This window comes from Acipenser ruthenus, chromosome 8 (assembly GCF_902713425.1).
Source record: "Acipenser ruthenus chromosome 8, fAciRut3.2 maternal haplotype, whole genome shotgun sequence".
Classification (NCBI taxonomy): domain Eukaryota; kingdom Metazoa; phylum Chordata; class Actinopteri; order Acipenseriformes; family Acipenseridae; genus Acipenser; species Acipenser ruthenus.
In genome coordinates this window covers 49,062,826-49,077,771 of record NC_081196.1, presented here as the reverse complement: position 1 = coordinate 49,077,771, position 14,946 = coordinate 49,062,826, and the positions used below count along the sequence as shown (strand labels likewise).

The 14,946-nt window shown below is 36.0% G+C and overlaps 1 protein-coding gene across 7 annotated transcripts in view; it reads right to left on the bottom strand.

The window, feature by feature from the left end:
- LOC117407272 (syntaxin-binding protein 5-like) overlaps positions 1-14,946 on the bottom strand; it is a 157,990-nt gene that overhangs the window by 32,460 nt on the left and 110,584 nt on the right. For all 7 annotated transcript variants that reach the window (XM_034012075.3, XM_034012078.3, XM_034012081.3 and 4 more), the window contains exons 6-12: positions 14,039-14,102; positions 12,070-12,153; positions 6,028-6,151; positions 4,790-4,868; positions 1,523-1,677; positions 905-977; positions 466-613 (exon numbers count right to left, since the gene is read on the bottom strand). In XM_034012075.3, the coding sequence (XP_033867966.1) occupies positions 466-613; positions 905-977; positions 1,523-1,677; positions 4,790-4,868; positions 6,028-6,151; positions 12,070-12,153; positions 14,039-14,102 (727 nt within the window). The remainder of the gene's footprint in view (positions 1-465; positions 614-904; positions 978-1,522; positions 1,678-4,789; positions 4,869-6,027; positions 6,152-12,069; positions 12,154-14,038; positions 14,103-14,946) is intronic.

Sequence of the window (14,946 nt, the reverse complement as noted above, 5' to 3'; positions counted from 1 at the left end):
TAAGCCACTCAGAGAGAGGGAAAGCCAACACACCCTCTTCCCCACCTCTCTGTGTCATCGCCATGACTGACAGACAGATCTTACGAGGCTGATGCCCTCTTCCTGCAGAACCACGCATACGCCAGATAGTCAGCACAGACTTCCCCTGTTACAGGAGGTTTAAACCGATTAACAAATAATATGTAGGCTTTGGGGTGACCCTTAACAATCCCTGTGATCTCATTTGGACTCTGTTCTGATTTTCTACTATACTTGCAAATCCACAATTGATGTGAACTGTAAATTCACAACTAATCTAGATTTCATTAGGGATCTAGGTTTAATAAAAATGTAATTTGGTGTCCCTTTCCCATAGAAAGAGCACATTTTTCAGCCCAGTGTTTGAGGCTTGTTTGAACAACTGCTGTTGTTTATCTGCCATATTGCTTGTATAATTAATTTGTTGAATTGGCTCTTAATACTTACCTTATTGCTGTAGCCTTGCTTTTTGTGTTTGGAACCTACAGCGTAAAGGGCAGGGATTAGCTCTGGAGGGCAGTCAGCAAAGTATGCTGTGCAGGTAACTGGAGAGTCATGAATATCCATAGGATATGGGTTTTCAAAAATAGGAAAGCTGTTGGAAAAAAAGAGATCAAAGTAAGGTCATTTGTTGAAACATCCTGGTACTTCGGGTTCACACAAGATTCTCATTAGAATGCTCCCATCGTCTGATTACAAACCAATTCCTGCTGAGTTTTCAGTAACAGTGAGATAATTAATGCTGGCAATAAAGCTCTTATGACTAGGGGTTCAAGAGCATTTTTCCAACCCTTAAATTGTAACACTGTTTCATGTTACAATTTGAATGAACTGATGCTTTCGTAAAGCCTGTATGAAATATACGTATGAAATGAAATATACGTACTGGCTTTGTGTTAGGTCCACAACGATAAAGTCCTTTTCAAGCAGCACAACTACTGCATAAGGCTCCTGGAATTCTGTAATAGAAAGGCTCTTGGTCAATTGGGTCTTATGATATTACCTTGAAAATATGTGGGTGAAATACAAATTTAAATATGACTCCTGGGCTCTCCCTTTGTCAATTAAACTGGTGTGCTCCTCTAAAATGGATTTTAAGGGCCTGTGAGATCTTCAGTCTGTGCAATGAGTCTGATTTTACAAATGCAAATAGGTAAAAATAATAATAATAATAATAATTTGGCTAGATAAAGGCTAAAATCTGGCAAGATAAAGGCTAAAATAATCCCAAAGCCACTTATTACTATTACATAGGCAGATTGTGAATCGGTACAGTAGTTTGACCTCTTAATGTAACCTAACGTTGTTCTTTAACTTTTTGCAATGGGTTAATTCAAGGCCATAGAGGGTGCAGTGATATTGAAGAAATCAATTCAGAATTCACAGCTATGTCAATTTTGATTTCATACAAAATTAGTTTTATAGAGCCTTATTAAAAAAAATCACATATTGTTCTATTTTGTTAAAGCAAGCTTATGTTCTTCTTGTTACGTTTGCCACTTACCGTTTGGATAAGGAGTTTCACAAAGTGTTAAGAATTCCACTATGGGGTGATCCATTTCCAGCACTGTAATAGATTTACCGTGCATGATTGTCAAGCTAGGTCTTCGACCTGCTTTATCATATGACAGCCCTCCAGAGAAGATAATAAATGGCTCACTGAAAAGAAGATGGGATCATTGTGAATTATAATGACGATGCTGATGAAGCGAATCCAATATTTCCACTATATATATATATATATATATATATATATATATATATATATATATATATATATATATATATATATATATATATATATATACCGGATTCTGCCGGGTCATTCAAACTTGCCGCACAAGTTTGAATGATCAACGCCCCCCCCCCCCCCCCCCCCCTTCCAGCTTTTAAATGAAAGTAACATTTTCACCATTAATTAAAAAAAAAAAGGAAAAATATTTTACCAGGTGTTGTCGTCGTCCCCCCGTCCACCCCCGGATTTAACTTAAATCATGTAATTTTACCTAGATTTAACCAAAAAAACTTAATACAGCATTTTTTCCCCCAGATTTAATTGTCATATTGACTTTAAATGTTGAATTTGCGATAACGCATTTTCAATATTTATAAATTATATCACAAAGTACATATTTCAAAACTTTTAACTATGTTATTATTAACATTTATGTATAAAGCTAAATAAAAAATAAAAAAAGATTAAATCTAGGAACATTTACTTTTTTTTTTTTTTTTTTAACACTTGGCGCGCAAATAATGCCTGAGCAGAAATATCGCAGCTCACTAGAAAAACGAGACCTATAAGTAGTTGCTCTGTGCATTAATGATTCAAACATTGCTTGCATCATCAATGATGACGGTTCAGATTACGAAGACGTGGAGTTCAGCGGTTTCGGATCAGATGATACAGGGCGCATTGGGGGCGTTAAGTAAGTGAGCGGCTCAGAAAAAGAATCAATTTAATGACTTGCTGTGTTACGCTCCCGCTGAGCCGCTCAGAGCGCTTCTGAGCATTTTTCATCAGTGATCAGAGTGAGCGGACGCAATGGACACCTGCAGGAAACAAGTGGAGATGACGGGCAGGATTGACAAATATGTTTGTCAAGAACGATGAACTGGTTTCCCATTTATGAAGTTGTGTATTAAATTGTTGTTTTCGAATTTGTATCATTTAATTTAATTTTTTTTAACGTAGAGCTGTTTTATAGTTATTAATATTATTCATAATTCTTATTATTAACGTCGGTATTGCCGGTATTAAACACAGCCAGATATGAGGTTCAGTCCAAACAGAGCGCCGAACTCAGCGAGGTACAGCAGGGGACAGTAACTTCACACGGGGCCATTTTATCTACCATCACCTCAGACACACAAACAAGCAAATCATTATTATTCGCCATTTTTAAAAGTCGCTCGGCGCTCTCGTAGCAGAGCGTTAAGTCATTTAAATCTGCTCAGTGTGCTTTCTGAGCGGCTCACTTCCTTAACCCTCACTTATATATAGGTTGTAGTTACGTTGTCATATTTGCTGTGTTTTATTATACAAAAATACATAAATAAAATAAATAATTATATATATATGTGTGTGTGTGTGTGTGTGTGTGTGTATGCGCGCGCGTGTGTGTATAACAATTACCATTTTGATGGCGGATTGAGGTATCAGTATTTACATTTAAATCAGATTCGTAATTTTTGTGGGTGTTGCCATCTTTCTGTTGAGCAGCTCACCAGCTCAAAAAGGTAGGCGTTCAGTTTAAAGTATTTGAATTTATACATGTATAATTTTGAATTCTGACTTTGGATACAGTTTTAATCCTGGAAACAGTTCTGTACATGGGTAACATGCTGTTGCGTCGTTAATGGGGAAATTTACATACTGCTACAATACGTACCGGATTTAAAAGTATGTACTGTATAACAGTCCATATGTCATCTCTTTAGGCAAGTGATATTTTCAGAATCATATTATTCTGAATTAAAATACTTCTGTTGAAAATATAGTACTGTACCAACAACACCAACTACAGCACATCTAAATGGAAGCCTACTTATTTTAAAACACAGTCCTTTCACCTGTGTATTTTTGACAGTGTAACTTTGTTGCGTTCCCTGAAAAATCGGACATGGGTTGGAACGGGCTAAAATGAAATAATCAGATATGTTTTACACTCATTTAAGTGTCACTGAAGTCAAAATTGTATAGGGTCAGATATGTGAGTGCTGACTGTATTAGCATTTCCTTATTAATTCAAAACATCAACAGTATTGTACTATAAAGTGGCGGTACTGTTTTTTTCAAACTACATTTCTGAAGTGCGTACATTAATCTCCATTCATAGTTCTTCCTTACACGATGTACTACAAAGATGTTTCTGAAAGGTTCAGTTCTTACATCTGTTTTCAGCTGAATTGCCTCGAGCTGTTGGTACCTGGAGGGTGCTTATCTGACTGCCATATGCATGTATAAATTTACAATGCACTACCCCCAAATACCCTAAGCTATTCCATCTAATAAACTAGAGTGATATTTACGAAGTGACTGAGCTAAATCTCAGTGGAGAAAACGTCTACATAAGAATTTATTACTGTAATGACACTAAATAAAAAGAGATTGAGCTTGCTAGTTTAATGCATGCCTCTACAGAATGACAAAATGCCTAGCAAAGTATGGTTTCAATGTGAAATAGTTTATTCAGCATAATACAGGAATTGTAGAGTGCTTATGGATTATTATAATGTACCCATAAAATGACATAAAAAAACAAGAACTCAATCATAAACAAAAATGAAAACAATTTATAATGTGGAAAGACAGTATAAAGGGTGATGCCATTCAAATTGCAGTGTGGTAATACTGGATAATACTGATTTTGGTATATTAGAGTCTTATGAAACTTTGTATGTGAATTCTAGAGAACCGACAAACTACCTTTAATGCTTTTATTGTGACGAGGAGGCTAACAGACAAGTTATTAAGAAATAGGGTTATTTGCAAAAACAGTCTGACCAAATGTTCTAGCAGAAAGCCTGGAAAGTGTTTCAATAAACCCCTATCTCAATACGTCTCTATCAACCTGTCCTGCATCCACCAGTCATTTCCACAATTTAATTCAGGCTTATTTAAAACAAAAGGGAGCAGTTTGCATTTAAATGTTGTATTTTATTGGTCTATTTAATGTTTTAGTATTGTGTATAAACTGGCTACAGTGCATTTTTATTTTCTGCTGAGGCAGCAAGTCAGTGTCAGAGTACAAAGCTGAAGTAAACACACCTGCTCCTTGATGTCTTGTATTCCACTTTCAGGATTGGTTTGCATGGGTCTGGTTTCTTTCCATCTCTCTGGCTTTTTGCTGTGATAGAAGAAAAGAAATACCACAGTCAAAGTTTGAGATATATCTGAAAGCTGACAATAAACACCTGTTTCAAAAGTGAAATGAGTACTTAAACGACATCCACTTACACTTTACTGATATTTGTCAGGAGTGAGTCATTTTAACAGGCTTAACTGTCTACTAGTTTGGCAGGGTCTGCTGAGCTTATCAATCATACAGCAAATGTGTAGGTGAACCATTGTTATTAATCACTGCCAGGTATAAAGTGGGGCACGGCTAATACCCGGTGAACTGCTGTTGAATCTTTTACAAACACCCTGAACTTCACCAATGCTGATAAATTCATTGTCACAGCTGCTGTTAGGTGCTGATGTAAATCACACAGGTAAACTCAATAGTATTTGGAGTTTATGCCGGTGGAGACGTTATAGATGAGCCGCGGTTCACTTCAAACACAACACATGCTGGTTTTGTTACTGAAGTTCCAGTAATCTGGTCAACCATTAAGTTAATTAAGTCAAAGACGAGTGTTTCAGAAATGAAATAATCAAGAAGCAGTACCCGGTAACGTCATTATTACTTTTGGCCAAAGATTTTTCAAACTTTTCTATAGGCTGCACTACTGTGCATCAATGAATGGCAGGGTTTCGTGGTTTGATACCAGATTTGGAAACCCCTAAGAAATATAACTTAAGGCAGAAGCACAGTTATCATATTTGCGTTTAATCATGTTTTTTAAAGTGGCGGTCGAATAAAACATAGCACTGCTCCACAGGACGTTCTGTAGCAAAATACAATACAACTTTCTAGTGCGGTCCATTCTTCAGTGTTTGATATGAAGTTGCTGACACTTGAAGTGCTATATTCAGGTTGCCTACAGTATGTGAGCAAGTTCTGTTGAACAAGACAGGGAAATGATGCTTTAGAAAGCTGAACTGTATTTTTATTATAAAGAAACTTAATACATTCGGTGACAAACATATCAACTGAAAGTCTTTTTCAATGTCTTCAAAGTTTTAGTTGAGCATTTCTAAATGTATTCCTATTGCATGTTTTTTTTTTCTTTTTTTTTTTACTTCCAGGTGTAATAAGGTTTGATTTTAATATCACACTAGACTGCAGCTAAAAGACAAACACCAGTGGTTGTAAGTGTCCTGTAAATCAGTTCCACCCTTACCATGTGGAAAGGTGATCTGGAAAGGTTTGGCAGTGTTTTTCAGATTCCACATGGTCAGACTGCCGTCGGAATGGCTGCACATGAACTGTTTGCCTTCATGATGCCAGCTTACAGAATGAATGGCCTGTAAGATGGAAACACAAGACAGCAACATTAAAGGAAAAACTGGGACAAATTACTGCAGGCATCCAATATTCAGGAATGTTGGAAAATAAATCAATCAATAGGTGCTTTTGGGAAATAAAACATTATTTATGAGGAACTATGATATGTGAGGCAGGAATCATCATATGTCCCTCTGCTTGATCAACCCACAAGGCTGTTAGCAATACACACAAAAAGGAAATAAGAGACCATTGCATTTGTATATATTTTTTCAATTGAAAGGGTGTATAAATCAGTCTGGGATTCAATTGTAATTACAGCAATGCCAACCTTATGGTGACTTTAAAGAAGTGCACCAGATAAGAAAACAATACAAAAATGTGATACATTAAGTTTTAGGCATAACGCCATTGTAATTATTTACTGGTATATCATCTTTTTGTGTTATTTGTTTGCAGTATATAAGAATGTCATAATTTAATTCCAAACCCAGTCTCAGGTCTCAGTCATAACTCCTGCTGGAGAGGAGTTGTAGTATTGTGTATCATTGAAATAAATTAGGTTTCTTTTAGTAGTTTTATAAATTTAGCACTACCGAATGTTTATTAGTTATGGATAATTAAGGAGCAAACCAACATTCACGCTTCACAGTAAAAACAATTATACAAGGTAAAAATAAAAACATTAATACTAGTTGAACGTAAGTTTAGTACTACATGGATATAGGTAAACTAAAATAAATTTGCTATACTGAATTGAGGGTTTAAAGACACAATTGCCACTCTTCCATCTGCACCATATGAAACCAGACTGTAAAATCATCTTGTAATAATATCAATCTGCAACCCAACATTACACTATAGTCAAAGATCACCTGCTTACATCATCTTTTTGTATACTTGCTAAAGTAATTCACCAACCTCAAATATTTCCCAGACAGTATAACATTTTCACAGCCTTTGAGTTCCGACAAAAAAAAAAAAAAAAAAATTCTGCAGATTTAAAACCCGCCTCCCGCGTCCTTCACATTATTAAGTACACTTCTACCATCAGTGAGAGCGATTGACTTCTGCAAGACTGTAAGTCTAACTGGGGCTGACAATCAAGTCTGATTTCAAATTGATAACTAGTTCATTCCAGTGGCAGATGGAAATCTGACAAAATAACTCCTGAACTGCCCCTCACAATGTTAAGACTAAAACTACTCTTTCATGAGCTGTTAATGAGCACACACAAGCTAAGAAAAAAAGAAAGGACAGATGTTTAGTTATAATACCTCCTAAAAGGTATTCTTCCCAGGTGAATTCTCAGGCGTGTATACTGTATACAAGTACACAGCTGTTTTGACTAAATTGTTGAATGGCCCCTGAAGGAAAAGCCAGATTTCTAAGTACCATCTTGCTGAAGAAAAAATAGCTTTTCTCCTAGAGGCTAGTTTTATGGAGTGTAATGCTCTGGAAAAGTGGGGATGCTGCTTTGCATATATATTGAAAAGAGACAGCTGCTATGTGAGCCTGTGAGATAGCGGTACTGTACCTCCATTTGTAGAAAATGAAAACTAAGTTAATTTGCTTGAATGCTTCAGCCGGTAATCCACCAGGCAATTTTTTTTATTATTTCTTTAAATGACTCGTTAACCTTTTTTTTTTTTTTTTTACAAACATCAAATTCCATTAATAATGTATGAGTTTAAAATCTACACTCAAGGCAGAGTCAAAAACACTGCTTATCTGATGTATAAGAAGATGTAGATCAATTTAGATTACAACTCTCTATATTCGAAAAAAAAAAAATGAAATCAGTCATGTAACCACCTTCAATGAATGAAGTATTTCAGAAATTTAAATTCAAAACTGACATTCAATATTAAAGTCGATCCATCTATTTACTTAAGGATAGAGCCATATTCCATAGACAGAGAGCCTTAATGGATGTTTCATATTATGCAAAGCCTGGCTTATACATCATCATCTGTGCATTAATAATAAGTTTGCTTTTTGTCATATCTGTGCAGCAACGCAGTGTCAACTGCATTGTTGAGATGTTTATACATGTTAATATAATGAACAATTTTCATGAACACATTATGTGTTTGCCATGATTTCTCTGAACATTTTAACACATGGATATAAAAAAAATATTTCCCTCCTAAAAGACTATTTACATCCCTATGTCAAACATATCCCACAATGCATTGCATCTACTCTGAGAGCTCTATCTACTGCTATCTACATCTGTAATTCTCAGTGATTTCCTATAAACTGACTGGTTGTGTCATGGTCCTTGTTTGTGAAGATTTGGTCTAAAATTTAAACTTAATTTAAAATGGGAGTTAGGATGCTCAATACTACTCAATGGCTACATTTACAATGACAATAGAGGTAGCATGCTATGATTATAGCACTATAATCTGGAAAAAATCTGCAGGATTTGATACTATTAGCTTCAGGACCGTAAAATAAGGTTTTACTGACTGAGCTACAAACATACATACACTGTACTTCTACTCTGTGCTGTCATTTCAATGGTTTTAAAAGCAACAATATGGAGGTGCATATACTGTATTTGTAATTCAGTCAGAAAGAATGTACAGTCAAAACAGATTAACCTGTTTTTAGATTATTCAGAGAAGTATGTTGTGAAATGTCTAAATGTACTGACAGCCGTGGAGAAGCACTGATGTAGCTCTGTGCTCTTTCTCTGGTTGGCTTTTTCTATTTTGTGTTTATACTGAAGTTCTTTGGCTCAGTGTTATTTTGTTCTGAAGTTCTGATAAGCAATATCTAACATGAGACTTGCACCTCGCTGGGATTACTGGAGATAAGAAAGTGTACGCCTGTCTCAGTAAGATGAGGATTCTTCAGTTTGTCCCTTGAAACTGGCATTGGTCTACCCCCTCCATTCCTTGTGCAGAAGCCCTGCTGCTGTAAATAGTGTGTGTGGGAATGTAAATTTGGCAGGGATGGGGTTAAATCTGTCCCTGCCACCTATCACAGGTGTGGCTATTCTCCAGTTAGGTAATTCATGCTAATTGGGGGGTGGCCACATGTATAAAAAGGTCCAGAAATCCTTTGTTGGTTGTGGTTGTGGTTGTGGTTGTGGTTGGGGACGGCGAAGGTGAAGGTGAAGGCGAAGGGGATGTTTGTGCTGTGATTTTTGCATTGTTTATCAACATGGTAGAAGGCTAATGCCCAGCCTACACATGGTTATTCTTTGGTTTAAACCTTTTATTTTGGCCCTCGTGTTGTGTTTATTTGTTCCTGTGTTGTGTTATTTTGTTAAATAAACGTGCGCATACACACTTAAACCTGCAGCTTTCTGTCTCTGGGTCTAATTCCTGCCAGTAGCCAGTCTGGGCCGTGACACTACCCTGGCACAGATGTGTTAATCTATTTTACATAAATCCATGGTGAGCATGCAAGTAAATCTTACGTTTCACCTGTTTCTTTGAGCTAATAAAGAAGCATTACATCACATCAGCTGTTGTCTCTGCCCTACTGTAACTGCTGCAGTTGAAGCAGAAGGGCTCTGTTTTAAAAATAAAGGTATAGATTTTTGAGCAGATAAACAATAGTTCTGCATGGGTGATGATAAAATGACCAATTTGTTAGAAAATTCAGAACTGTTTGGGACTTCCTCTCTCATTGTTTATAGTTTTCCTTATTGATTTTTGTGTGTGTGTGTGTGTGTGTGTGTGTGGCTGTTGCGTTATCCATGCAGAACCATCAGTAATCAAGCAATTGTATCTACTTCTATTGGCTTGGACGGTAGAACACATTCAAGTTTCACGATACCTTTAGAAAGCAGTTTTACTGGAAATAAAAAAATTGGGGGTCCTAAAGTCAGTTCCAATTGTCTGTCTTGACTGAATTCAATAATAATAATATCTAAGGTAAAGGAGCACATACAAGAGTATGCTTTACAGTAGCTAAATGAGAATGTGTAATATAATTTATTTCCTTTCTCATGAAATCAGAACCTGTCAAGCCCGAAATCTGATATTTGAAATGGTTTTTTTGCGGTGAATATGTCAATATGTCATTTTTGAAATGTCATGGTTGTGGGGGCTCTGAAACAAAGATGAAGAACAAACAGCCGTCTGTTATTCATTGCAGTGAATCAGAACTCCTTAGAAGCTTTATGAAGGTAAATACACACTCAAAATGTCTGGGGCGTACACAGGAGAAGAATTCAGGTAGAATAAATATGCTCTGAACAAGACTTTCCATTTAAGGACTTGCAAAATGTAAGCTTGTGTTTATTTTCTTACCATTTCCATTGAAGGTGGTTTTTAGTTCCTCAACGAATGGACACATGAATGGACAAGCATTATTGATCTTTCAGCATGAGGCATGGTATGTTAAGCTACCCCAAACCACTTGATCTCAGGTGGTTTTGTTGCAAAACATAATAACCCCTACTGCTGGAGTCAGACTGTGGTGAAGAAAAACAAGGATAAAGAAAGGGCTAAGAGTCAAAGATGTTCCAGATTCTTCTGTCATACATAGCAACAGATGAGGCATGCTGAGCACACCTGAAAATGGGTATGAAAAAATATCTTGGAGAAAAACTGATATGTGAAGCAGACTAGTGAGTGAGACTTTTCTGTCAGCTTCCCTTCTTTTAATTGAGCCCATGTCTTATAATCACAAAGGGGATCCTTCAAAGGGAAAGTAAAAGGGAAATTGATTTCTGAATTCAATTCTGATTTCAACCAAGTGTGTCAGCTAATAAGGTACTCTCAATTCCCAGTAAACCAAAAATGTAATATTTCACATTATTATCCTGCTTTGTGACTTGACTGTGAGCAATTAAAGTCCCCCCTGATTTTGAAAAAAAACTGTCAAATGTAAACAAGTAATCATCTTGGAGTCATGTTGGCAAGTCGCATGCAGTGTTTGGGATCTTTATATTACAATGCTTCAATAAATTCAATTTGTCCCACAGGGACTCAATCAGATTGACTGGAAAGGTAATGGGTGGCATTTGTATACCTGCAATGCTGGCAGTCCCGGCTGGAAAAAAAAGGTTTTCTGACTAACCTAGGTTACTGTTCCCCATTGCTTAGTACTTGGGTCCATGTGGCATGACCATGGCGGACAAAGGTTACCATTTATAAATGTTAAAATTAAGATTTAAATTTATAGTGTATTATAAATGTTAAAATTAAGATTTAAATTGATATTGTATCTCCCCTTTCCAATTTGTTGGATACGCTCTTCACAAATAAGATACCTAGAAAGAGCATGGTCTTTCTTTTCACAGACGAGGTGATGAGTGAAAATGTAGCAGTTAAGGAAGAATAGACTAGAGGATTTTTTTTTTTTATCACAGGGTTCAAGAAATGACTACTGTTCTATGCCAAGAGCAAATCCTTGTCATGCTTGTGAGTACAGAATCGACTGAGTCTACAATATATTCAGTCAGCCAACCAGCAAGCAGCAACATTCATGTTTGTCTGTGTACATTACTCAGCATTAAAAGTGTGTATCTGTGCTGTGTGACAGGGTCCCCCGCCTGACTTGACTTTTGCACAGACTTGTAGTGTTCTTGTGTAAGTCGTCCCACATACAACATAGTAGGTCGGTACAAGCTATGCATTGATGGAAGAGTGCTAAGACCAGAGAAACAGAACTTCCTTACTTTATCTGTGTTACTATTAACTAATGTTACGCTTATGTTACGGTGTATTTAACTAACTCTTTCACACTGAATCTGTGCAAAAACACTTATCTCTATCTCTTCTCTATATGTGATTATTGCCGGCCTAAGTACTGATACAGCTACCTGTTTATATGATGGATTTTGGCTATTTAGAAATAATAATAATAATAATAATAATAATAATAATAATAATAATAATAATAAAAATATATAAATGAGAGGGTTATAGAGTACTCTTTAGTAACCCACCACTTGACAATTTGTTGTACTTACCTCATCATAGTAAAATCTGAAGTCTGGTTTTTTTGCTCGGAGGTCCCATAACACTACTGTTCCACTTTCAAAGCCTATCAGCATCTGTATGGAGAGTAAAACAGGCTATGTGAGGTTTTCTTTAAAACAATTAGCACATCTTGAGATGATTATTTCCATATCCCAAAGTGGCAGAGCGGACGATATCTGAATTACAAAGAGTATGTAGGAAGTAGATTTATCAGTAACACTGAAATAATAACTGCAAATTTATATTAATTCAGGTGTTATTGGTATGGGTATCTGTATTTGAATTCTTGTATGTAAAGTGAAAATGGGTTGTGCAGTATTAGCAGTTCCAAATGAGTCAAACCAAATCTTGTCAGCTCATGACAAGGAACCCAATTAAAATCTCACACTGTCCAGATTCATTCTGCCCTCCCTGAAGTATTAACACAACAAATATTGCATATGCTTGGTTTAAGAAAAAAACATTAAACCTGTCAATCTCTGCCTCATAAATAAGCTTATTATTTGGACACAAACCAAAACAATGCAATCCCACTAAGGAGTAGTTCCCCCAGAACAAACCAACAGTGCAGTCTGGAAAATGGGATTACGATGGGATTTGGAACTTGATTGCTTTCAGTATGTCATGCATTCAATTTCTTTGTTTTTTTGTTGTGTTTAACATGGAATGACTTATCTATGAAACCCAAACACACACACACACACAGCTGCAGTTATTGTCAAAAGTGTTTAAAATTAACACCTTTTTCCACAAAGCTTACTGCAACACAGTTTAAACACTACAGGAGGTTTTCTGTGGTAATACCTGTTGTCAGATCCAGTTCTGAAAACAGTAAACTCAATGTTTTCTACAGTAGGGTATAACCACAAATACGATATATTATTATTATTATTTATTATTATTATTATTATTATTATTATTATTATTATTATTATTATTATTATTATTATTAATTAAACAAGAACTCAACGACAAGTCCTTTTCATGACAATAATCTGCAGTATTGAGCCTCCGCCTTATGATTTTCGCAATAGCTGTATGAGTGACGTCTCCTACAGTACAGTGCATGGCTCCCAAGACACCCTGAGCTAAAAGCAGAAGTCCAAGAGCTGAAAGCAGAAATTGGAACCAGTAAATCTCCAAGGGAGCAGCTGTGCACTATCAAATTCAGCAGGGGACTGTGCTGTGCTTCAGGGTAGGCTGTCATGTTCTGATGTTTTAGAGGGAAGTTGGACTGTGTAGAGCAAGCAGGAAATCAAGCAAAGAGATCATACAAGAAAGAACATTGTCTGTAGAAATAATATTTGTTGTAGAAAGTGATCGTGGCTGTTGAAATGGTAAAAGTAGTGCTATGCTAAACACTGGGTATGAAGAGGGACTCGACAGCTTTTAAACCCTCTACACAAAGAGGGGTCTATTCATAAAGGCTTTACTGTGAGATATATTGACATTTCCTGATCTGAGTGACTTTTGATTTTATAATGTCCTCATTTACATAATGTTGCCTGTGGGTATTTTTGCGCTCATCAATTTCCAGTTAAGTATGATTGAATCTGGGGTCTAATCAATTGATCTCTACGTCAGTGGATCTAAATACCATTATCCATTAAATCACAAACCCTGTCTGGCATTTGATTTTTAAGACATAAATGCACTACAGAGACTCTGTTACAGTAAGTTGAGTGTGATTATGCTGGTTTACAAATTCTAATAATCAGTGTCTGCATTTAGACGCACCACTCTTCAGCTCAATTTAATATATACCTTTCTATGTGAAATAGTTTGAGTTCTTTATTGACCAAGACTCCAATTTGCAGCCTGATGCATATTTTATTAGATACTTTTATAACAGTGTTTGATGTTGTTTGATATCAAATTAAACATTTCCTACTGTATCTCTTTTGAATATCCACAGTTCTATGTGAATCACTATACTGCATTTAGACTTGCTGTACTTACCTTTCCCTCGTCCCTGGGACTGTCACTTAAGTGCACCACAGGGCCAGGGTGGGTCTTTGTTGCTCTATTAAGAAAAAATACATTAGTAACTAGTACTTTGCTTCTGTATTTAATACAGTAACTTACAATTTAGATATAAACTTCATATTTTAATTTTGAAGTAGGTGTGGTGTTTGTACTTGGACTGTAGAGGACTTTCAAGGTTTTAATGAACCCTCTTGCTGTGCCAGGCAAAGATCACATCCATCTCTTTCACATCATGTCCAATTAATCAAGAGGCGGAAAAGGGAACTACCTGTGAAATATATTGGCTTGGATGACCTGCCTGTGAAATACATTAACTAGGAACACATTTGTGAAAGGTCCCATCTTTGTTAACATTAAAAATTAATAACTTCAGTCTAAGTAAAACTAAACAGGTTTGTTTTATTTAAGTAATACATTAAAAGCTCTCTGGCACTATTTCAAAGACAATATAAATTCAATATACACTGGTAACCATTCCTTATGTTTAAAGTTGCGGAAACCCATTTGAAGCAAAGGTTCTCTCCTCAATAATACTCTACAGTAGTAGTTCAGATAAGTATATAACATGTTACATTAAGTGTCTCTAATTACTGTGTATTTACATAGTATTTAGTAAATACATGTGTACTGACACATAATTACAATGTTATTATGCATAGTTACAATGTACTTAATTTGTCAATCTTTGATGATATAACCCCAATCCTAACCCTAACCCTAACTCTACACTTAACCATAGACCCTAACCCTTTTCTGATACAATTGTGTACTTACAGATATCATGTAGAGAGATTTACACGTTAAGTGCATTGTAACTATACCGTATAACATTGTAATTACTGATTGTGTGTAAGTACACATGTAATTACTGTGTAACTACT